The following is a 26,918-nucleotide window of genomic DNA, read 5'->3' as shown; positions in this document are numbered from 1 at the left end:
TTGGTTTATTTGGAACTGTGGAGAGGAGCGTGCATTGTGCACTTATTTATAATAATAAATATTATTATTGGACTTTTACCTGGTGTCTGACGAGTGGTCTGAGGGTTCAAGGGAGTGAGAGAGCCCTAATCTGTCACAATGACTTTCAAAAAAGAGCCAACAGTGAAAACTATTCAGTATTTTTTTAGATTGCTTGGAAATACTAGTCTGGCCTACTGTTTGTTCAAAGAGTTTGACTGATCTTAAGGTATCAGTCACAAGTTGTATTAAATGCTGAATGATTAGTTGAGCTTTTATCATCATTGTACTGTATTCATACAATAAAATCCAGAGTTATCAGAATGGGAAATGGGAATAGAGACAAACCAATTTAGAATGAACAAGCTTGTAGCAATAACCTGCAAGCTGTCAACACTAATAAAAGTAGTGCTAGAAAAATCATCAACATTGGTGGTTTACTTCCAGACAACATGGCAAATCTGTTAATCCATGTTGTTACTTTACATCAAGGCTATCAGAGGACCAGATTCAGCCCTTTTCTTTAAGGACATAAAAGAATAGGAAGTTGTGGAAAGCAGCCTGAGTTTTTTGCTCTATATAAATAAACACAGTATACATAAATACAGTAAATTAACCACAGTATTCACAAAAGTTTTCAGTCCCTCACAGTTACAGTATGTCTCTTGTATGTGCTTTGAATAAGAGACCCACTATTTCGATGTTATACAGGAAAGCCAACGCAATATGTTTGAAAACCAACTGCCTAGTGGCACATATCTTTGCAAATAATAAATGGCTTTAAAGGCTAGTAATGACCTAAATTAATTTCTTTGTTCTGGACTCTGTAGACCCACTGCAGTTTAGATATCATATTACCAGGTCAGTACAAAATAGCATTTCACTGTCCTCTCAAGGCCCTTTGAACTACGTCATTCAGTCTTACAAATTATGTTATGCCATGTGTTTTCTGTAAATGTCTTTTAAAAATTTGCTCAATGATGCATTGTGCCAGTTACGGCTTCACATGCTGACACAGCAGTCTACTGTTTCAGGATATTCTAATATTAATCTCTTGTTTTTCTTATAATTGTTTTTAACTATACCATTTAGATGTTATATTAATGAAAGAATGTTTAAAAGACTTTTATTGTATTTTCTAAAGATGAAAATTACACTTTTTCTTTATTGTTTGTTCATTTCCAGTTAAGGAAAAAGAAAGTGCCTCATATGTTTCTATTTATATCTGTGTGCAGGTCTGAGAGACTGCTAACTACAAATCTGAAACTATCAACAAAAGTGCGCACTTCCAATATACTCAGCTTGAATACTGGTATGATCTCCCCCTGAAATACACACATATTATACACAGTTTTATGTATACTTTTCATGGCATTGTGTAGAACTAATTACATTCATTAGGGAATTTAAGTAGATGCATTATCACAGGAGCTACAGTAAATACTGGATCAATAGGATAAAGGCATTTGTTTCTCACACACTTTTCATAAAAATTCAATGCACTGAAATAGAACTTTTTCTGGGCAGCATGTCAACTATTGCTGCTGTCTCACACCTCTAGTGACCTCTGGATCGAATCTGTATGTAGGCACTGTTTCTATGTGTGGGGTTTGCAAGGGCTTTCCATACTTAGGGTAATACATTGGATTTCCAATAACTAAAAGATGGTAGGTTAATTGCAACTGTAAACTGGCTCTCTAATAGTGAGTTTTGGTTTGTGCATGTGAGTTCTCTGTGATGAACTAGGTAGGTATCTGTTTTGTACTTGCTGTTTTCAGGATAAATATACTTTATGTCCTTGTGAACCTCCTGCTTTTGCAATACAGCATTAAGTACACAACTATGGTGTCTAACTTTAGATAGTGGCATAATGCCCAGGGTATTGAACTTAAAACTACATAACTTTGGGTTCAACGATTGTTTCTGACTCATATTACTTTACCAGTCTATCATAAATTAAAGTATATCCATAAGCTATAGTACAAAAGGGTGGCACAGTGTTTAGTACTGCTTTTTTATTGTTTCTGGATGCTGGGCTTGAATCCTGTAATCTGATCACTGTAACTGTGAGTTTGCATGTATCTCCAAGGATTTTTTTCTCTGGGATGTAAGTGGTTTTCCACTCAAATCCTAAAGCAGTGCATGAGAGTTTAATTCAAAATTGTCTGTGTATATGAATGTATGCAAAACCTGAAGATATGGTGCTTCATCCAAGGCTGTTTCCCATCTTGTGCCTGATTCTGCTGCAAAAATGTTCAGCCCCTGCAAATATGCAGTATCTTTCATGAAATGCCTTGGTATAGTGTTGACATCAGAAAGGTGCCATAAAAAATATATATTCTAAACAAAACTTCATGGATGGAAGACTGTTTGATTACCACACTAATAATGTAATGTGTTTTCAAAGATATTATGTTTTTTAATTTCCTCTCACTGGCTGTCATGGTGAGTGACACTTTTGTTTTTAACTACTTGTTTTTACGGCACATTTAGTATTTACCTGTGCTTGGAATTCATATTCCGTATGTTCAGGATCTCAGTACCTTTTGCTCTCTTATTTCAGTGCTACTAATCTTTTGGCTGACTACAGTTTTCCTTCTCCATTGTAGAAGTTCCTTATTTTACTAAATCCTGGTCGTTTTTGAGGTTACTATCACCTTATTTATCCCCACCTACAAACTTATGATTGATTGGTATATTGCTAAGTTAAGCTAAAGTAAGTGGTGGTGGTTTGTGTGTGTCATAGACTCAACCAGCTGAATCTGCTTAATTGCCTCTAGGAGAAAACAAAATATTTTGGTTGTGAACAGCAGATTCTTTTTCTATTGTCATTTAGTAATAATGCTTCCTGTTGCTGTGGTCCCTGTGGTGAATTGCAGCACCAGAGGAAAATAAAAATAAGTGAAAGATAAAATAAACAAAAGATGCTATTTGGGTGAGAATGAATAAAAATGACCAAAAGATAAGAGCACTGATGAGAGTACAGTCTTAATCAAGGGCCAGGCAGTGGGTCCAAACTCAAAAAGCAAATAAAAGTGATAAACAAAGATCAATATGTAAGGCACAAAGTGAAGTTGAGAAAGCTGAACACAAAAGTCTAAACACCAAATTCTCCTTGGAAATGCCTTTTAGCTTCCTATACCACTAAGCACGGAGAACTAAAAAGTTATGATTTCAATGATATATGGATGCATGATGATGTAATATGTCACAAAACTTTCTTGACCCATGACTAACAAAAGGCATTGTAACAGTAAGCAATATGGCTTATGACAAAACCATGCAAACTTGCAGTATAACAAAAGTCATTTTTTAATAATCTATACTAATAAAAGGCAAAGCTCTCACTGACTGACTGACTGACTCACTGACTCATCACTAATTCTCCAACTTCCCGTGTAGGTAGAAGGCTAAAATTTGGCAGGCTCATTCCTTACAGCTCCCTTACAAAAGTTGGGCAGGTTTCATTTCGAAATTCTACGCATAATGGTCATAACTAGAAGCTATTTTTCTCCATTTACTGTAATGGAGTTGAGCTCGAAAGCCGTGGGGGGCGGAGTTTCATGTGACATCATCACGCCTCCCACGTAATCACGCATTACGTAGAAAACCAGGAAGAGCTACAAAAAGCGCTGAAGAAAACATGCATTATATAATTAAGAAGGCAGCAAAACAATTAGAAGCGAGCGAGTGACATATAAAACCATATTCAGCGGCTCACGTGAACTGACGCAGTGCGCAGACAAAAAGCAACAGTTCCAAAGAGTGCTGAACAAAAACCGAATTACACTGCTACGCTCAAATAGCTAAACCACACGCCGTGGCGCAATGGTAGAGCCTTCTCCTCTAGTGCCGGCGTCCGAGGTTTGATTCCCGAGAGGGGATGCACTAAGTATATACGCGCGCTTCTCGATTTATTTTAGCCTCGCATCCCCTTGGTTTGAGACGTATGAAAAAATATGCGGTTAACACAGAAAGACAGATCACCAATTGAAGCTTTATGAATAATGGATACTTTATTCGCGATCAATGATTGTTTTGGTAAAGCCATACTCAGTGTATTCATTAGATGAACGGTAAAAAAGTAAGAGCGAGGGGAGGGTAACTTATTGAGGCACACAGGCAAAACCACAATAGCATGCGGGCTCGATGTACTGTAGTGCGCGTCAACTCGATCTGAATTGCGCGATCACATTGAAAAATATTTCTTTTCAAGTTCTATTTAGTCCATATGTGTCAAACTCAAGGGCGGGCCACATCCGGCCCGGCATGTAATTATATCCAGCCCGAGATCATTTTATATACTGTATTATTGTTATTAATGGCCCGGGGATATGAAGCGCTGGTAACACAATAAACTACAGATCCCATAATGCAGCGCTTCAGCTGCCTTGCCGAACACTTACTGCGTTAATCAAGTCTAGCTTATGATGCTGCAAGTTATTGCGAAGCTAGCCCACATGCCGAAGAGAAAAGGTGATTCTGAACATAGAGCCTTTAAAAACCGATGGGAGGCTGAGTATATGTTTACTGACATTGCCGGTAAACCCGTGTGTCTCATTTGTGGAGCTAATGTGGCTGTAATTACAGAATTTAATCTAAGACGGCACTATGAGACAAAACATCAAGATAACCTGAAAGACCTGAATACAATGCACAAGATACAGAAAGCAGAAGAGTTAAAGAAGAATCTGACACTTCAGCAGACGTTTTACCATGCAAAATCACAAAGTGATTTCAAGTGAAGCTACTTTTATGGGAGACACAAATGCACCAGTGCAACTTGCCCCACTTTTCCTTTTGCCAAGTAATCTTGAACCAAATCGGCAAAACGATGTTCCCACATACGCACTTTGCTGATAAACTGAGCGCACTGCACACTGAGTTCGCACGGCGCTTTGGTGACTTTGAAGAACAAAAAAAGAATTTTGAGTTGTTTCGCAACCCATTTGCCGTCGATGTGGAAACTGCACCTGTGCAGATTCAGATGGAGGTGATTGAGCTGCAGTGTAATGGCACACTGAAGGCAAAGTACGATACTGCATGGCCCGCACAGTTTATTCACTCCATTCCCGCACAAATGCTCCAGCTCCGTCTACATGCGGCTCGAACCTTGTGCATGTTTGGTACCACATATCTGTGTGAGAAGCTCTTCTCAGTCGTGAAGACTAACAAAACAGCACACAGGAGTCGCCTCACTGATGAGCACCTGCAGTCCATCCTGACAATCTCCACAACACAGAACCTCACACCAAACATAAACAAACTTGTTGCCAAAAAAGATGCGCAGACGTCCAAATCTGATAAAATGACATTAGAGCAAAGACAACTGAATGATTTGATTTGTTATTGCTGAAAAGAACAAATTTTATTTATATTTCCAGGTTTTGTTATGCACCATGTTCATATTTGAATTTGTATAATTTTGACAGGATATATTTTTATGGAGAGCAAAATCTTTTGGGATATTTAAAATTTAAGTTTATTTTTATATAAAATTACATAAGAGTAAAGAAATTTGAATGTTTGTTCTTTTAACGTTTACTTTATTTCTAACTTGTATAATTAAGACAGGATATATTTTTATGGAGAGCAAAATATTATAAGTTATTTAAGGTTTGAGTTGATTTATTCCGGAATAATATTCTGTCGACTAAATAAAAATTCCTTCTATTTAAAATTTAAATAGAACTTGAACAGATACGATAGTTCATAATATCCAGGCAGACTTGCACGTAAGAGCGGGAGTCATCCGTTTTAACAAACAGCGTATTGCACTGATATGAAATAGCCTGCCCATTTAATTATTTAGGAATGGATAAATAAATTAAGATTTTGTACAAATAATGTTTTTCATTTTTCTTCCTTCATGGATTCTGGCACCCCCAGCAACAGTTGCTCGCACCCCAAACACTGTAAATATGTGTGTATATATATATATATATATATATATATATATATATATATATATATATATATATATATATATATATATACACTCACCTAAAGGATTATTAGGAACACCATACTAATACAGTGTTTATTAGGGTACAGAGAAAAAAAAAGGCACACAGTGGGGGAAAGGCATGAAATGTCAACTTTAATCTCTAAATTTCCACTTTAATCACGTAGTTTATTTTGTCATTAAAGTACAACATCATAAACTTAATCTTAAAATCGTTTAATTTACTAGTTAATCCCATCATAACTAAAGTAGCATGTTAAATGCTTTGTTTTGTATTTGATCTTCTATGTGCTCTATGTGTGTGAATCACTACGTGCTTCCAGGCTTTCTCTTTCTCCGACAGGACACAGAATCCATTACATTCGTGATATTACAGCTCTCTGAATAATTAAAATACTGAGATGTATACGTGATATCATTTTCATGATGATAGGAGTTAAAGCATGTTATTAAACATGGGAACACGGTGGCCCAGTGATTGTTCATGTCTCACGCAAGATGCTTGCTGCGCCGTGTGCTACCTTCGATGAAATATTTTATTGTAGCAGCACTGTCTCTTTCAAAGGTACTAACCTCCAATTCCTGTCCTTACTTTTATTTCTCCAAATACCCAATCACCAAACAATCAGCTCTGTAATAGACGTTAAGCCATCTGTAAGCTTAGAACGCAGATTCTTCAAAACTTTTAAGGAACATCGAAATATCTTCATAATACATGTTTAATTATTCTATCCATCTATCCTTCCAGTGTTGCATCAGCACCAGCAAGAATACAGCGCGAGGCAGGAACAATCCGTGAAAGGAGCGCCAGCGGCTTGCTAGTGCTGCGGCACCGTGTAGTTAAAGTTTTATCTGTATAATATAATAAACATAGCTGCATTTCATCTTGAAAATGATATTGTCATCATATGTAAATACGCGCTTTATAAAGTGGCTCAGGTTGTGCAATATTATAACTGTCATGCAAGTTTACAGTGAGGTGATTGTACTAATAAGTACTGGAATAATTTGACCATTCTTTTTTAGATCCACATCTCTGATGCAGCTTTATAAATACACTGAAATTAACTACATATTGTTTATTAGTTTAATGCATCTGATTATCCTGTAACAATGTAATGGTCCACGGAATGGCCAAACTATTCTAAATACCATAGCTTTAGCGTTGTTACTCTCACTGCACCTTCTTTTTCTTCTTTCAGCTGCTCCTGTTAGGGGTTGCCACAGCGGATCATCTTTTTCCATATTACTCTCACTGCACCACTCGGAGCAGCTGATCGGAAAGAGAATTATCGTTATACAGCATCAAGCACATGCTGCCTCAGCCAAGCTGCCTATTTGAACTGCTATCACACGGCAAACGCTTCAGAGCTTTAAACGCACTCAATCAGTCCATCAACTGCTCCTTATAGAACTGTTTGTACTTATTAGTACAATCACCTCACTGTAAACTTGCACTACAGTTACAATATTGCACAACCTGAGCCACTTTATAAAGAGCATATTTACATATGATGACAATATCATTTTTAAGATGAAATGCAGCAAAATATGTTTATTATATTATACAGATAAAACTTTAACGCTCATTTAAATAATCTATACTGTTAATAATTAAACATGTGAGGACACGGTGTTGCTGCGCTAGTTCCTGAGTTCCTGCCACATGCTGTATGCTTGCTGGGACTGGCGTGACACTGGAAGGATAGAATAATTAAACATGTATCATCCATCCACTGTACTATGAAGATATTTCAATGTTCCTTAAAAGTTTTAAAGAATTGGCGTTCTAAGCTTACAGATGACTTAACATCTAATACATCCTAACTACAGGGTCATGGGGGTCTGCTGGAGCCAATCTCAGCTAACACAGGGCACAAGGCAGGAAACAAAGCCTGGTTAGGGCGCCAGCCCACTGCAGAAAGATGATAACATTCCTGTTAAATTTAAAAATGTATATTTAATTTATAGTTAAAATGGTTTGCCTGACAGTAGATGTATTTATCTCTAGAATCTAATTATTGATGCGATCTAAATTTAACAAATTGGTAGCATTGTGACCTTTTGGCAGTTTTTTATTAATGTCAAAAAATACCAAGGTTACAGAATGTGTTTTAGTGTAGAATACATCCCATCCTACATGTGCTAATACCAACTAATTGGATTCATTGCAGAACTTGTCTTTAAAACACAAGCCATAAACGATACTTAAGCAATATGGGGCTGAGCACACAGCAATTGCATGTGTCATACATGTATTTACAAATATTTTTGTTACAATAAGGGAAATGCATGTTTAATAGGTATAATCTTGGAAAAAAATATTTTAACCACATTATATTGCAACACATCTCCACATGTATTTCGGGTATATTTCATTTTCGTGAGGGCTGCATGGTTACTCTGATACTGACAGCGTAAGCCTGCAACCTAACTAAACTAAGCTGACTTTATAATGGGGTGATACATGAATCACTTAAATGTAGGTAGAAACTCACAGAAAACCCAGATTTTAATGTCCAATCTTACAAATAGTGCCTGAATTTCAGTTACTTGGAGAGACGCTAACTGCTGCACAACCCTGTTGCTGACCATGCATTATAAGTTAAACATTAATATATATTGTTTGTGCAGAGTTATAAACGTATAGTCGCGTCTGCAGGAGCATTCCTCAGGGATCGTGTTCTACTCCCTGGATCAGAGGAACTGCATTTGCAGGTAGGCATAATAAACAAGTCCGGCTGGATGTGGATGGAACAGGCTTGCCTGCGTCTTATTTTATTTCGTTTTCGTTATGAGAATTGATGCTGGGCTTGGCTTACGCTCTGTCTTTCTCCGGGGCCATGCGAGTCTGTATAGAACGAAAAAGCAACTCTAACAACAAAGGGGTGGAAACGTATGCATATAAAATACATACTGTACTCGGTTTACGGTAGGAACAAAAAATACGCGTTTAGAGTGCAAAGCCGGACATATTTAATTGTTCCTTCATATTTGGACTGTGAGCCGTAGAAGTACAGCGAATGCTTACGCATGGATAAGAAATTTAATTCATTCTCGTTGGACTGGAGGGTCTTAAAAGTTATGTGATCTGCAGATGTGCGCCCACACTTTGTGACATGTTGTGGAAAAAATATATAATTCGGATCTTGTTTTCGGAATTTTTCAGTACAGAAAAAGGCAATAGGAAACCCCTCTTTAATATTGTAGCGAACTTAAGTTCCATTAAGGTAAGCATGACAGAATCATGCGTTGATTTCATCAACGGGAAAAATGATTGTAACAATGTAAAGTGGGAATAAAAAACGTACGCTTAATAAATGTAGTTTTTCATTTAGTAAACGTTTTAGTTAATTGGTGTTTTTATTTTAATCATACACAAGAGCATTCAACCTAAGGCTTTTGTAGTTTTCATCTGTTTGAAGCCTCAAAGGGGCGTGTCAGGCTAAATACTGGTTAGAAACACGTATATTTAGATATTTTCTAAAAAATTAAGTATTATATTAGACTACAGGAATACTTGTGTTGAACCGTTTTGCGTGAAAATGCATTCCCTATCGATTTTACATTTGCAGATTAATTAATATTAAGTCTAAATGTTTATTTAAGAATTTTCTTAATATTGTGAATTTCTAGTTTGGTATCAATTCACGCACTCAAGGAACTGATGGGAAACCCTGCTTTGATGCCCTTCCTCAACGCCAGTGTAGAGTCACTAATAAAGTTGACCTGCATTATATTTGGTTTGTTGGAGAATAACCCAGTCTGATAAAGATACGGTTTCACAGTCCACGGTGACGAGGCTTAATTCCAACAGAGTCAATTGGTGCTGTGACCTTTGCACTACACTTTCACCCATTATGTACATTTAAAATCAAAGTTTAAGTCAATTTTAATCAATGAATACTTTCAGTGCAGTACACTATATATAAATAATAATTTAACATGGTTAAATTTTATTTAAAATAATAATTAGCACATTCCGTTTAATTTTTGTTGTACATTTCCATTCAATTAACATTGTTCACATATACAAAAGTACTTAAAACAACTAACATGATCTGCCACAAAATGATTTTGTCCAGAGCAGTTTCCCAGCTTTCCTGCATTTCTCATCTGAATCTGTAATCCAGGATTTATATTGTTGTTTTTTAATTTTGGTTGACCGGAGTATACTATAGCTTTGCAGAGAGTAGTACATGATATTGACAAGTAAATTCCTTTTGGCTAAATGTTTATTGAAGGTGGCTTTCATTGGGTGGCAAGTGACGCATTTTAAAAAAAAATCCTTTTGATTAATCACTTGTAGGGACAATTTATCCTTTCTCCATTTAAAGACCATGGCAAGATCCACCACTTCCAGCCGCGGATGCAAGAGTATAGGCATCATAACAGTGTACAGGGTTACCTGGACCTCTGATAAAAAAGATAATGAGGCAGTTTAAGAGATGCTGGAGATGGTGGCATACAGACCCAATTGGACAAACTTAGTTTGGTAAGGAAATGGCTATGTTGTCTTTCTAAAGAGATCTGTGCAAGAGAAGGCTCAGAGGTATAAGAACACCAGGGGTAGGTAGTGGGGGCTCTAGCCTTGTGTCTGTATTGCTGTTAGACAATTGCCCCAACACTTGGGAGTAACTTCTGACCTAACTTGGAAGTTAACCACAAAAATGAGTTTAAAACTGGTCAAGTCCAATGTGTTACTGAGTATGGAGTTAGAAAGAAGATAAACGGCATGAGCTTGAGAGTGACAAGAAGAGGACAGGTGTGGGATGCAAAAGAAGTGTTGAACAGTGATTCTTCCCTACTTGTAAGTGTGCATGTCATGTTGCCTGTTACACAAGGGCAGGGTGCCTTTATTTATATAGCTCCTTCTGTAACGTTAAACGCAGCTTTAGAAATGAACAAAAGCAAAACAAGTTACAATATAAAACTGAAAGAAATTTGACAATACAATTGGAAATAGTTCAAATGTGATACTAAAACTAATAGAAAAAATCAGAGATGCACGATATATTGGGAACTGTATTGTTATCGGCCGATGTTCATTAACAATAATGACATCGAAATCGGTCAGATTTGTATATTTTAACCGATATAATTCAGGCTTGTCAATAAGAATGCCCTTTACACGACCGAAATCATTATACATCAAGCTTTCAACATCACAAGTTTTTATTAATGGCGGTGGTTGGTACAGGTGGTTGTCCTGTTTTTCTTTACCACAAATCTGGTCAACCTAATAATAATTGATTATTTTTTTACTATAATATTGGTAAACGTTTTTAAACTTTTTTTTTTCCAGCTGAATAACTATCTCAGTGAGCCCCCTATGTCCAGAAATAACTGCGCCCTCCAGTATTGGAAAAGCAGTGCAGCCTGTTTCCCAACCTTGGCCAAGGCAGTGATCAAGTACCTATCGGCACCTTGAACCAGTGTAGACAGTGAATGCCTTTTTCAGCTGTGTCAAATATAGTAAATGAAAAGGGAAACAGGTTTGCTGGTGAAAAGGCAGACATGCTTCTTTTTGTTAAGAAAAACCTACCATTTGCTCTTTTAAAGAAGCCAACTTAAGCCCAGGGTTACTGGCCTCATTGTACCCTTTATTTTAGTTAAAGTATGTCTGATTATAGCACAAAGAATATGCATTCATTTTTTTGTTAATATACCCAATGCCATGGTAAGTAATGGCATGGTGTCTTGATGTGCTTAAGTTACTCAGAATGTGTTAAGCAGATTTTTGTACATGACCTAGAGTATTTTTTCTATAGAGATGAGCCATATCTTGCTCATTTTCCCCCGCATAAAGCACTGGCTGCTTATATAGCAAAGAAGAGCATAAAATTCAGCAAGTTAATAAAAAGTTAATCTCTGTTTCACATGCTACTGTTGTTTATTTTATAATGCATAATATATTTTCAGCATACCTAAAACATTCATAACTGAAGCAAATAAAAAAAATATATATCGGCCTTCGGTAATCGGTATTGGCAAAGATGGACCAAAAAACATATCGGTTATCGGTATCACCCAGAATTTCCATATCGGTGCATCATTAGAAAAATAATTAAATTAGAAGTAAAAAATAAAATAAAAGAAATAAATCAATAAAATATACCTGAATTCAAAGTTAACAAATCGAGTATGAACAGTAAAATAAACATAACAAAATGTTAAGAAATAAAGCTTAATTTAAAGCCTAACTAAAAAAAAATATGTTTTAAGCCTAGATGTAAAAACTGTAATTGTCACAAGTTGTAAAATAACGTTCAGTTAGTCTACTTGGCAAGTGAGGGGAAAGGCAAGTATTTAATAATATCTTGTAAAGAGAACTGATGCCTGAAGTGCACAAACCTCAGTTTATTCAGTGGTCTTTGTTTCCATCTAGTGAATAAAACTCAACAATCCACTGTAGATCACTTCTGTTTACTGTTTGTTAGAAATTGTTTCAGCCTGTACTCCTTGATGTTGATCTTTGTCGACACCCACCATGAAATACATAAAATAGTAATTGGAGAGAGTGAGAGATTTTTGGACTGTTAAAAATGTATGTAGTTCACAGTAGAGTATGCTTTTAAAGTCTATTTAAGTTGGACTCAATAATTTGTCAAGTAATGATGATTAATTTAAAATAACAGTTTGCTGTGGAAATAAAATCTATTCTGAATGAGTCTTAACATTCTATTCCTTTAATTGTTGCTGTATCAGATCCATCTTGATTTCTTCATCTTTATTACAGATGTATTATTTTTCGTAATTAATAAGAATAAATTTAAACTGCAGTGAACACAATGTTATATAGTAAGGCAAACATTAAAAATGCTGTAAGCCAAGAACCGTGAGTGTTGGACTGGAATTTGAATTCTGTAGTTATGAGACAGTAGCACTAACCACAGAGTCACCATAGCTAGTATGGATAATACTGTATAAATGTTCTTACTCACTTTGCCTATTGGTTTCAAATATTTTGGAGATATTTGGGTAAGGAGATAGAATCTTAAAGTTAAGGCAGGTATACTCAATAATTGTGATAATGTGTTGCATGTTGATTAGCTCATGCAAGTAAGAATTTCACAGTAATTTGTACACATAACAATAATGGCCCTATAAATCTATAAATGAATGCAGAGCCTTCAGCAAACTGAAAGACTCATTTTATGATGTATTCTTAAGTGATCGGGAGTGTTGAGTAGAAATTGTACATATGGGATTATCCATCCATCCATTTTCCAACCCGCTGAATCCGGATAAAAACACAAATTTCTTTTTTTTTTTATTGTGGATCTTGTGAGCTGTTTTATATGTTTCATGGCTCCTAAACATTTGCTTTAATAATAAAAATATATTTTTAAACATGTGCTCCTAACCATATTTTTTATTTTTCACAATAGTCGGGGGGGAAATCTGTGTATAGCAGACATTGCACTTCCCTGATAGAAGGTAGTGTGATTGTTTTCCTTGGAAGACTCACTTCATAAATATATGGTAGGCATTATTAAATGACAGTGATCTAAAATTGGGATATTACTTCATGAATGAATGAATGTCTTTGTCTTTTTTGGATTTAGAATGTGTAAATTTTGTATGCTTTTATTTGAAGTCTCATTTAGGGCAGCAAGTAGTGCAATAGGTGGAACTACAAATTTCATGGACACCGTGTCCGTGAAATTGAATCATGCTCTCGGATGTTGGCTGTGTCACATTTGTATGTTCTCCCTATGTGCAAATAGGTTTTCCTCCTCATATTCCAGCTTTCCTGCTGCATTCCCAAAGACATACAGTTCCCAAACTAGTCTTTGTTTAAATATGGATGTTGGTGAGCATGAGCAGCTCACATGAAGGAGTGACACCCAGTCCAGTGCTGTTTTCTGCTTTGTGCCTAGTACTGCCTGGATAGGCTTTACCTGACTGCAAGCCTGAAATTAATTAAGTTTTTTTTTATTTATTTTTTTTATTTTTTTATTTTTTTAAAGAAGTCTTTTTTTTGTTTTTTTTGCAGATACAATAATGGAGACACTGAGTTCAGAGGGAAGAATGGAAAGTTTGAAAGAACACATTTATTGTTGTAATGCAGCAACAGAAGTTCTAAAGTTCGGTCAGTCTAATCTGCTGCATGCCAGTGGATGTGAAGAATCTTCCTCTGTACTTTTTTTGATCATTCCAGGTAGTGAACTTCTTTAACATGTACTTGTTTTGTTGTTTTCTGCTTTACAAGAGCATAAGCCTGGTGTTATTAAAATCACATTCATTCCTGTAGTTAGTATTAATATATTGGTGAATGCTAAAACCCTTTATAGACAATTCTCTTACTTTTCTATACTGTATAAATACTAATGACTATAATAAGCAAATTATTTAAGAGTCACCATATTTGTTAGGTACTAAAAATCCAGAAAAGAAAATGTATTTTAAACTCAGCTCTGATAAGTATGTACAATTTTAGATAACTATTATTTCACTTTTAGGACATTTGTTGGAATGTCATTGTATTTTTAGTTACTAAATACATAGATTTAACTGTAATTTTACATTATTTTCTGATGAAATGAATTCACATATTTTTATAACAGTTGACTGTATGTAATGTAATGATTTTATTTCCCTTTTACTTTGTGAACAGTGTATGTCAAGGCATTATTGTGCTCTGTCAGGTAAAGAGGGAGAAAGCAGTGTACATTGTTATATGTTAGAAAGTTGCCTAAACATAACAAGAAGGTATTGTAGAGAATTAATACAGCAATTATATAGTCAGTTCTTTCCAGTTCTAATTCTAATCCTTGTGATGGAATATGAAGTAGCAGTAGCCCGGGAATGAGGCAATTTCAACAAACATAAATGCATAAAGCATTATAGTAGGAAGTGATGCTTTAATTGTTCCATTTCCTGAGTAGTGAATTTTTTTTCAACATTTTTTGCCCAGAATAAGCAGGTTTTGGATACTGTAGTAGAGTATTAATGAATAGGTCACAATCAAAGGTAACATGTAAATCCCCTAAACTTTACAGAAGGATCATTCATATATGTAGTTCTTGCTGTCAAAATATTGTAAGTTTGCCTCATGTTGACAGCCATCTATTATATGACAGTTCCGGTGTCTGTAAGAACAGTTTTGGCCTGTCATTTTCCTTTTTACATTGTGTCATGGTTCAGCTCTTCTTGTCTATGTGGTCTAAAGTGCCAGCTTTTCTGTTTCCTTGTGGCTGAATTGTATGCATTGTACTTCCAGGTGAGTGCCTATTAGTTGCCAAATTTTACACAGAAAGTAGTTAATCCTGTATAACTTGTTATGGCTAGTTGCACAATGCTTTTGATAGTGGTATTGGTGATGTCATACTACTGTATGTGACTGTCAGTCACAGGCATGCATAGCTACTGTCCTGGCTTCTATAAGAGTATGTAAATGGAGACTATAGTTGAAAATTACTTGAAAAGTTGTTGAGTGTGACAAAGGTTTAAGTTCAAGAATATATAAGCCTTAAAAACATATTATATAATCCCTTTTGCTAACATTTGGAGAATTTCTGCATTGTTGTTTAGATTTAATGATTACAGCTATAATAGTGTAGTATAATGTAATGTAGTATAATTTAACATAAAGGTTTTACGTTTTGCTGATGTACTCTCCTCTCTTGTGTATCAGCAGCTAAGCAAGTTTTCTCTGCAGTTTCACTTTCGCGACAGAGTCAATTTCTTTGAACTTCATGCTGCAGTCTTGCACTTTTCTGTTCCGGACAGACAGACACACACACTTCCATGCATAGAAATTTATATATAAGATAATGTTTTTTTTCTGCTCTTCAGTCAACAATTTACTACTGCTTTTTTGTTTATGCCGGGTGTGGATGAAACATGTCCTTAAATGATAAATTATTTACACTGTGATGTATTACTTAGTTTGATGCCAGTCTTAGCTATCAGTGTAACGTATTGATTAATCAGGTGGCTTACCCTGGCTCAAATATTTTTTTGATCAATAGTCTTGCAAGAAAAGCTTGTTCAAAAATGGACGGGTGGATAGCTAGCTAATTGTCATTATTCTTATATACACAAAAATAATTCCAGCTTGTATTTTTTTCTTCATTTTTGTTTAATAGCTTGCTAAAATTCAAAATTTTGAAAAGTTTCCTATTTAACAATTATGCACAATACTACAACCAACACAATTAGGTATCATTTTGCACCTGTGGTTTCTTATCATAGAGTAGCTATTTTAATTAAATATTTAAAAAGAAAAAGTTTAGAGTTGTAGATTGAGCATCCATAAAACATCTGTATTTTCAGAATGATTGTGATGGCACAAGATAACAGCTAATACTGTACAGGAATCCAGTTCATTTCATGAAACGCATTCATCTACTCATACAAGGGACAACTCAAAATTAATGCCTTTGGGATGTGGGCACACACACAAGCGAACACACGTGCACACACACACACACACACACACACACGCACACACACAAAATCACACACAAAAGGAAGGGAAAAATGTGTCTTTTATGCACCAGGCCAGGATTCAAATGTTGGTTAATTTCTCATGCTGTCAGGATAGGCATTGTTTGATCATTAAAAACAGGGATTAATTGGGTTCAGTTTGTTAGAAATCCATATTAATGTTTTAGGATTTAACCTGTTAATTGATGTTATTGCTGTTTTCAGCTTCATTGTCAACCAGCTGTTGGTTTTCTTTGACTGATTTCTGATGAAACTGAAGTCAAACAATAAAGAGATGAGGGGGGTGGGGAGGGAGTTGGGGAGTCTTGGAGAAGTAATCAGAATACCCGTTCATTTAGTGGTCTTAGAGCACAATGTGTTTTACTTTTTCACACAGGGCCATGTAGGTTTGGATTTTTTTTCACCCTAAATAATAAAAACCATCATTTAAAAACTGCATTTTGTGTTTACTTGTGCTATATCTGACTAATGGTTAAATGTGTTTGATGATCAGAAACATTTTGTGTGACAAACATGCAAAAGAATAAGAAATCAGGAAGGGGACAAATAGTTTTTCACACCACTGTATATATTATATGTCTAAAGGAAGACAAATTATAACTTTCACAAATGCATAAAAATAAAAGCCACCTATTTGCATTATATATTTCTGTTGAAATAATCAGTGTTCTGTTTGTTTAAAGCATGACTTGCTCACTGTTGTTAAGTTTAAAGTACACCTTTACACGTTTTTCTTTTCACATGCTTTAGACAGTGAATTAACATTTTCATTGAACTCTTGCAGTCTATCTACACAACCTTATTGGATAACTACACAAGATCTTTAATTTCTTAAGCGTGCTTTATAGTATGTTTGTAGGTTGGCTAAAAACTTTGCACAGCCATCTAAAAGGATAATAACATCATTATTTTCATTTATGTTAACTGAATGTGCATTAGTTCTATTAATGCTTACTTCATTGATTCCCTACAAATTGGTTTGTCGTCTTTCCTAACAGGTTTAGCATGTAGTTTACTTCATGAAGGTTAAGTCCTTCCAACTATTTCTTTCTGTTTTATAAACATACATTTTACTCATCAGAGTAGTACTTTCAAGTTTAACCTTTATCATTCTGTCCTCTGTGTTATAAATCAGCAAGTCTTTTCCTAGCTCTCTTATTTCATTCACAGGGCTCTTTTTCATCTTTTAATTACTTGTGTGCTTAACTACTCTAATTGTATGTCTGAGGAGCTTATTTCATTACATTTATTTAAGCATTGGAATATTCTATCACCTGTGAAAGTGTTTTCTGGGCTTTGTTACATCATTCACAATTTAATTGTCCATCTATTAATTACTTTAGTGTTAAAGTTTAGTACATGCAGTCTCCGGGTTATGTACGAGATAGGGACTGTAGGTTTGTACTTAAGTTGAATTTGTATGTAAATCGGAACAGGTACATAAATTTAATAAATGCTATTGTTGACTGACTGTAACCAAGTGCTCTGCCAATGAATGATGGAGTTTCACCTCTCTCTGACCTTTTTATTATTTCTACTTTATTTTCAATGGTGATGGTTTTTCTCTTCTTTATCACCAGCACTTGCATCAGATTTGTATTTCAGAGACATTTTTGAAGGGTGAAGACAAAAGATTAAGATGAGCTCTTCTGCACAGCACTGTACACGCTATCATATCAGGAAGGCACCAGTCGTCAACACATCTGATGTACTGACAAGAGAGAACTTCCTGTTTTGTATGTAACAGTACAAGCAGGCACGCTATTGAGAATGAATGGGGGCATCGACGGGCGGTTCATCACCAGCCCACCTCACAGTCACCTCCACTACAGTATGCTGCCTGCAGCGTTTGCCCACCTAGAACGAACACGGTGCGGCCAAAGGCGGGTAATGAATCACCCTCATTCAATAGGCAGCCATCCGATGCACAGTACAGTGCTAACCCCTGCCGCCCCGTTCACCCTCAATAGCCTCTGTTCAGCCACAACCGGGTCACCACTTGCAGCATTACCAGCCGCCCACCGAGAAGGAATGGGGCAGCCGTGTGTAGTGGGCGGGCAGTGAAGCCGCTTGCCGTTGGGAGCTGCCCGAGGGACACTACACTGCACGAGCAGTGAAATCGCCCCCCTCCAGCCTCCGTCCAGCCACCGCTTGCAGTTTTACCAGCCGCCCACCGAGAACGAACGGGGCAGCTGTGTGTGGTGGGCAGGCAGTGAAACCGCTTGCCGCCAGTAGCTGCCCGAGGGACACTACTCTGCGCGAGCAGCAAAATAGCCCCCCTCCAGCCTCCATCCTGCCACTGCTTGCAGCATTACCAGCAGCCCACCGAGAACAAATGGGACAGCTGTGTGTGGTGGGTGGGCAGTGAAACCGCTTGCTGCCGGGAGCTGCCCGAGGGACACTACACTGCACGAGCAGTGAAATCGCCCCCTCCAGCCTCCGTCCAGCCACCGCTTGCAGCGTCCCCAGGCCGAAAAAGATGGAGCGGCAGTTACTGAGGCGCATGCATCACAGCTGCGGCCACGTTTGTAAGTCGTAGGTCAGATCTCCGTAACCTGGGGACTACCTGTATGTCGAGTGATTTTAATGTATTACAATTGCTTCAGCTGGTGTAAAATACTTGAAGGTAGACTTCTAATATCACCTATAACTGAAAATAACTAATCTTTCTACCTATCTTCTAAGCCACTAATGTATATCAATTAATACACTTGCTAAATTTGATATGAATTGCATACTATTTTCACCTGATCAAACAAGGAATTAAATGAGATCTTGCAATGAAAACCTATAAGACTAAGACTGAATAGTGAATTAGTGGTTGGTGAGTAGATCAGTCGCTTTTGTAAGATGTGTTCTTCAATATATACTTTTTCTTTTTTCTTTTTCTTTTTTTGAATCAATACATTAAGTGGTATAGAACTGTTAAAGGAAAACAAAATCTGGAAATGCTATGTATGAGTAAGAAGTTTTCCAGAATGCAAAGTTAATTAGGTTAAAACTACATTTTGTGACCTTTCAAACTTAATTTTAGAAAGATTTAAACAGGGTTTGTGTTGAAACAGTTAATGCTCTTGTTGTTCATATTGGTGGGTCATTTACTTGTACTGTGAGAGTATGCTCCCCTTTTTTGTCTTTGTGAAAAAGCAAACGTCAATCAGATTTCAATAAATGGTTTTGTTTGAAGCCTGGAGCTAAACCACATTTATCATCTCTGTGATCTGGCAATACACATGTGGCACTACTTTACATACACTTTAGTGGATACTATCAAGGGAACATTGTACAATAGTGAACTATCTGAATTTCTTAAATACTTAGAACTGAATACATATTTTGGCTTTGCTATGAAGCTCACTATTTATAAATCTCATACACAAAGAACAATCTTGTAGATATACATAATTAACTGTCCAGCAAAACTGTTGCTTTGGCAATGTCGGCAAGCATTTTTAATGAGGATTAGCAGTACAATCTGCGGTTTTACCAAGCTTGTTACTGTTTGTACTCAAATAGCACTATGCAACACATGAAACTAAATGAGAAGATTCACTTGCCTCATAGGAGTGGTGTTGACTGCTTTGAGTTTATTTTTCATATGCAAATTATATCTGCCTTTTTTTAAACATTTGTACAGTATTTTAATGAAAACTAAAGAAAATTATAGCAATTGTTTGCAAACTTAAGCCCAGTGACCTCTGTTATTATTATGTATTTGATATTGTCTAGAGCAGGGGTCTCCAACATTTTTTCCCCTGAGAGCTACTTTTGCAAAATGAAAATGTTCGAGAGCTACTCATGTTTTCTAACGTTTATTCTCATAACTTATTTCAACCCAAACAAACTGAATAAGCTTGTTTTGCCTGAACATTTACAAAATGTTGGTGTCCACAACGCACATTTTGCATTAAAACATCACAAAAAATATTTAGTTCACCTGCGAAAAATAAAGTGTTACTTAGGTCTTGATGAGTTTGAGTATGGATATTCTCTTAAGTGTATGCCACATTGAAAACATAGATTGTAATTCAGATTGTTGATCGTGATTGGTATGATTTTTTGGAAAGATCGTCAACCCCTAATTTGACTAATCAAGTTTTCAAATTTATGTAGGATTCATTAACCCTTTAATGAGCTACTTGGAAAGGGTTTGTGAACTACCGGTAGCTCGCGAATGACGTGTTCGAGACCCCTGGTCTAGAGTGACACGTTTATATAGCATTTCTGTGGCGTGGGAGCTAGTTCCCAGGTTGGCCTTACTCTCTGTTGAAATTGAACTTTTTCCCCTTTTCCTTCTTAGTTTTGTCTCTGTACTCATATTTTATACAACATCCCATTTATGTGTTGTCTATTAGTTGGCCTTGCCTTACCTAGTTTTGGCTCTGTGTTTGTATGAGAATAGTGTCCCATAAAAGAGCCCAGCACTCAGTCTGTAATGAATTAAAGTTATTAAGGTTAGGCCTGTCAACATTCCGCAGAAATACAGTAATCAAATCCACTACTAGACTACAGTTCACTATTAACAAGAGGAGTTTGAGGGACAGTAACATAGGTAAATTAAAAATTAGGCGCAATGGTCATTTTGATAAAGGTAGGATGAAATTGAAAGGAGAGAAAGAAAGCTGAGACCAGTTGTTAATAAAGGATGCAGTGATAATTGTTAAAAAATATGTTTTACACATACTGTAAGTATATATTTCAGTTCTTGAATATCACAAACAATTGGGCACAAGGATTAATAAGAGGAGGTAAAGTTGGAAACAAAGGCCATTAAGAAGCAAAATAGAGGGTTTAGCCCAATTAATTTTGGAACAACATAAGATTTCAAAAGTCCTATGAGTCTGAAATTTGTTGGATATCATACCAAGTAAAGAAAGACATCCTCTGCATATAAACAATCTTGCATAATGGAAATTGAAAGTTTTATTGTGATTATGAGCTGGGTGTTTCTGATGGAGACTGAAAGTCCTTTGAGAGATAAATGGAAAAATTCTGGGAAAAGTGCAGTCCTGCTTGGCACCACTTTTAATAGTGAAGGTACTATGTAGAGGAAGAGTATAAAATCTTAATAAAATGTACAAATCGTACACTGAAGACCGTTCTCACCTTCACCTGATATAAGAAACGTTCAATTCATATGATCAAAGCTTTATCCACATTAAGGGAAAGGAGAGCAGCTGGTCTAGTAAGGGAGGACATAGAATCAGTTATATGTAGGAGTCTGCATATGCTACCAGACAACAATCTTAAGTGTGTACAGTCTGACTGACATTAATTAATTTACCCGTGACTTTGTGAAAACTGCAGGCCATGATGTTAGCTAGTTTTATGTCTGTGTTCATAAAGAGAAAAGGGGGCTGTAACTCTGACAAAAATAGTATTCATTCAGTTTTTTAAATATAAAGCTATGACTGTTTGTTCTAAGTTTAAATGATAAGATGAGGTGGCATCTTTGATCATCTCTGATCATCTCTCAATTGTTTCTAAAACAAAGAAATTAACTTTGGATAAATCCCTTCTACCCTGGCACCTTCCCAACACTCATAGAATCCAGAGCCTGCTAAAGGAATAAAGGCATACAAAAGAGAGCCTTCTTTTTGTTAGTGGTAGAGAATTTTTTCAAGAATTATTTTGATAATGGAGGGAAGAGTATTGGAGGAATTAAAAAAATGTTTGTCGTAGTAATGTAAAATTTCATTATTGATTATTTGTAGGTTATTTTGGAATTGACTCAGATATAGTGTATATAGTAGAAATAGAGGCAAAGATGTCATTCTTCCTGAATCTTGGTGCAAATAATCTAATTTGCCTTGCCCATGGTACATAATAATAAGTTCTATGATGGTAAATCTGAAACTCTGCCGTTTGCATTAAAGACTGTTGATCTTGAGGCTAATATTGGCAATTAAGAATTCAATATCTTAATAGACCAAAATGAACATTCCCTTTCTTGCAATTATTGCCTCAAATCAAAATCCATTATTAAAAGTTTGAAACATGCAAGATGTGAGTAGAAAGTGTAAGTGAAATTCAGAACAAAACCCTTAATTCCCTACCAAGTAGTGCCACCATTGTCTGCAGGTTCCAAGCTAAGCACAAGGAACTCATCCAGTTTGACTGTTTGCAAACACCTTCAATCAAGTCAAACCTAAACAACAAAGAAAAAAAATTAATACCATCAAGCTGAACTTAACATAACAGAATTTAGTGTCCACCCAAGAGATAGAGAGGGAAAAAAAAAAACAGGAAAGGGAAAATGTGCCTTTTCCCAAAGTATAGAACATACTGTATGTTACCCACTGACTTATAAAACGTGGGTCGGGATTCTTCCAGTTAAGCAGGATAAGTCTATATGCTAGAAGTGTGGTATACACAATTACAATCAAGTTGCCCTTCTCCACAAATCCAAGCCCATTTGTGAGTACACCAAACACAGCTGTTAATGGGTGTGGCGTGATTGTGACACCAAGGCTGCCTGATAGGTATTCAAAGATGTTTTTCCAAATTGATATTAATTTGGTGAACTGCCAAAACATGTAGCCATTGAGGCTAAAGCTAGATTGCAATGACCGCAGCTTGGATCTTGTCCTGGGTACATTTTATACAATTTTAAATAAGATAAATGTGCTTGAGAAAAGAAAAGTTGAATGATTGAATGCTTTGCAGATATGGTGCTGGAGTGTATTATACGCATGGCTGCCTTTCACTCTTCCTTTGAAATATTAAGTGAAAAGTCCTTTTGCCACCGGATCTTTAAATAGGTGAGATTTTAAGATGTTTTGTATATTATTGACATACTGTCTGAATCTTCAAGTCTGATCAGTATTTCTTCTAGAATAGAAATGGGTTTAAGGTGTAGCGAAATTTTAGATTTGAAAGTGGTGGAAAAGTGGTGCTGCTGGGACGTTAAATTTGAAGAATAATTATTTGTAAGATACAAAAACATTATCGATGTACAGTTCTTGAAGTGTTTTAATTCTGACATTTTACAAAGATTAAACACTAAGTAGGTTTGAGAGGGTGATTTTTTTGCAGGTGATTTTCATGTAGAGGTGCAACAGGTAAAAGCTTCTCTACCTTAAAATGCATCCTCCACTTGTTGATTGAACAATTGGATTATTGGTATATTAACAACACTTTGTATTTACTGGGGCACAAAGCAGGCCGTATACTGTAAAGAAGTACAGCAAGATGTAATTTCTATTGGAGACCAGGCTTGTTTATATTTATCAATTTGTGTCAATTTCTGTCCAGGAATAAAACTGAAAGTTAAGGAAGTGCGATGCCACCTTCTGCTTTAGGACTTTGTAGTGTCGCCTTCGAATGCTTGGATATCACAAATTCCAAAAAATGTTGAGTATATTTTCATAAATAATGATTTGTTAATACATGTAAGGATGTTCTAAAATAGAAAAGGGTGTTCATCTTGACAGCATTGATTCTCCCTGATAATGTGGGATGGAGGGTAGACCATCCGTACACATCTTGTTTGAAACCTCAACCACCTGATGGCAAAATTGTGTTGAAAAATATCTTATTTGTTGTGATGTTTACCATTTACCCCTAGATATTTACACTGTTCTGATAAAATAAATGGATAGACGTCCGGTCTAGTATTGCTAGAGAGTTCACATGAAAAAGCACACTTTTATTCAAAGAGATTTAGAGTTCAGATCTTTTGAAATTCTGCTAGTGCTATTAAGGACTTTTGGTAAAGATATTTGTGGGCTTGGTATATACAGTACTATATAGTCTGCGTATAGTGATATTTTCTGTTCAAGTTCTTCTGTGTTAATTCCTTTTAACTGTAATGAATTTTGAAAGTGAATGGCCAGTGTTGATTGCAAAAAGCAATAGTAATACAGGGCGTCCTTGTTTAGTACCACATTCTAGTTTGAAGTAGTTTGAGATCATGTTGTTAATACAGACAGAGACCTCTGGAATGACATAAAGTAGTTTTATGTGGTACATAGGTAGTCCCAGGCTTTTTCTGTGTCCAAAGATAGCAAAATCTTTGGTGTTTTACATTTTACAGTATGTTGCATTAAACAGATGCCAAAGGTTTGAAGCCAAGTGCCTGCCTTTAATAAATCCGGTTTGGTCTTGTGATATTACAGAAGGAAACACTTTCTCAGTCCTCCTAGCTAGAACTTGGGAGAGTATCTTAACATCGTTATTCAGTAGTGAAACTGGTCTGTATAATGTGCATTGCAATAAATCCTTATTTTACTTTGGAAAGATGGTCATTAATGGTTGGTGAAGTTTGAGGTTTTATTTTGTTGTCTCTAGCTTCTATAAACTTTGCTAATAATAGTGGAGCTAACTCTGTTTTATCTATAATAATAAAAGGCAAAGCCCTCACTCACTCACTCACTCACTCACTCACTCACTGACTCATCACTAATTCTCCAACTTCCCGTGTAGGTAGAAGGCTGAAATTTGGCAGGCTCATTCCCTACAGCTTACTTACAAAAGTTGGGCAGGTTTCATTTCGAAATTCTATGCCTAATGGTCATAACTGGAAGGTATTTTCTCCATTAACTGTAATGGAGTTGAGCTGGAATGACGTGGGGGGGCGGAGTTTCGTGTGACATCATCACGCCTCCCACGTAATCACGTGAACTGACTGTCAACGCAGTGCGTAGAAAACCAGGAAGACCTCCAAAAAGCGCTTAAGAAAACATTCATTATATAATTCAGAAGGCAGCGAAACAATAAGAAGCGAGCGAGTGACATATACTACCATATTCATGAGTGATGCTACCTCGGAAAGAAAGCAAGGTGTAAACCTAAACTTTAAATTAAGTTCATAGACAGGCTACCGCTGGCGCTTCACATGCCCACAGGTAATGCGGGATACAAGTTTAATGAGAGGACGAGGATATAAACGAGTTTTGATCACTTTGTAACTAAGTTAAAATTGTAGGTGAAGGGGTGTGCTTATGCAAATTCCGAGACTGTGTTTGTGGGGGATTGACAGTTAAGGCGGGTGGGGGAGTCACGTCATCATATCCCCTCCCATTCATCTAATTTCGCTCTGAGCTGAGCTCAGCTAACGCCGTCTTCCAAGCAACTTCGCCAGACTGCCACCAAATACTCACAGAAAAATCCACAAGTTAATACACACGCTGTCTCTAGAGTTTCTACACACTGAATCCTCCATGCACTACTTACAAAAGGTCACATTGACAATCGTGTTACGTTATTTTTAAAACTTTCCTTTTCTTAGCACAAGCACAGCTGAGAAGCTTCATGCATTTGCTCCATAACGCGTTTAAAAATAATGCATTTAATCACACTTTGCATTACAAGCAGATTACATTGATCAGCGCATCCCGATTCATTTTACCCTCGCACCACCTTAGTTTGAGAAGAAGTATGAAAAAATATGAGGTTAACACAGAAAAACAGATCACCAATTCAAGCTTTATAAATAATCGATTCGCCATCAATAATTGTTTTGGTAAAGCCATCCTCCTTCCATTTTATAATTTTTCCGCCACTAGCCATGATTAAATGAACGGTAAAAAAGTAAGAGCAAAGCGAGGGTGACTTATTTAGGCAGGCATATATATGACAGCAACACTCATGACAATGTCAATCATGGTACGTTATTATTAAAATGTTTCCTTTTCTTTTTCATTACTTCTTTAACACACTACTTCTCCACTGCGAGGCGCGGGTATTTTGATATATATATATACACAAAACACAAAACTAATTTTCTTTAAATGCCGGTAAGGCACATTACCAGAGGCACAAATTTGAATGTTCACATAGAAAATGTAATTTCTATACCACAGCCGTCGTGTAGCGCCTTTCAAAAGGGATCTACTACCAGAGATGATCCATATACATTTTAGCTGCTGTTAGTTACTTACCTGTTGTGTTACACAGTCTTTAAAATGTAGTTTACCCGCAACCACTCCAGTAGTGCTCAATGTACCTGTACTTCTTAAAACGTTAATGTTTTACTGTTTAATAACTTATAGACTATATTTTATTATTTCTCACTTGCACTCAGTGACCAAAGCTATACACACACATATATAAAAGCTATACACACAAGTATATGTTAGTGTATATATATGTATGTATGTGTATATATATATATATATATATATATATATATATATATATGTATATATATATATATATATACACACACACCCCTATCTACATTATATATATATATATATATATATATATATATATATACACACACACACACACACATACATACGTACGTACGTACGTACATACATACATACATACATACATACACACATATATAATTTGTGTGTGTGTATATATGATGTAGATAGGTATGTATATATATATATATATGTGTATATGTAGATATGTAGATATGAAGATATGTATGTGTATATATATGTGTATATATATATATATATGTATGTGTGTGTGTGTGTGTGTATATATATATGACAGCAGCAATCCAAGCTGTGAGAAAACAGTA

General features: G+C 36.1%; 1 protein-coding gene across 1 annotated transcript in view; it reads left to right on the top strand.

The window, feature by feature from the left end:
- The first annotated feature begins 8,740 nt into the window (after positions 1 to 8,740).
- Positions 8,741 to 26,918, top strand: part of ldah (lipid droplet associated hydrolase) — a 260,977-nt gene continuing 242,799 nt past the window's right edge. The window contains exons 1-2 of the mRNA XM_039749785.1: positions 8,741 to 9,213; positions 13,983 to 14,147. Of these exons, the coding sequence (XP_039605719.1) occupies positions 13,991 to 14,147 (157 nt within the window). The 5' untranslated portion in view covers positions 8,741 to 9,213; positions 13,983 to 13,990. The remainder of the gene's footprint in view (positions 9,214 to 13,982; positions 14,148 to 26,918) is intronic.

The sequence above is a fragment of the Polypterus senegalus genome, chromosome 3, assembly GCF_016835505.1.
Source record: "Polypterus senegalus isolate Bchr_013 chromosome 3, ASM1683550v1, whole genome shotgun sequence".
In the NCBI taxonomy this organism is placed as follows: domain Eukaryota; kingdom Metazoa; phylum Chordata; class Cladistia; order Polypteriformes; family Polypteridae; genus Polypterus; species Polypterus senegalus.
This window is presented reverse-complemented; position numbering and strand designations above follow the sequence as displayed.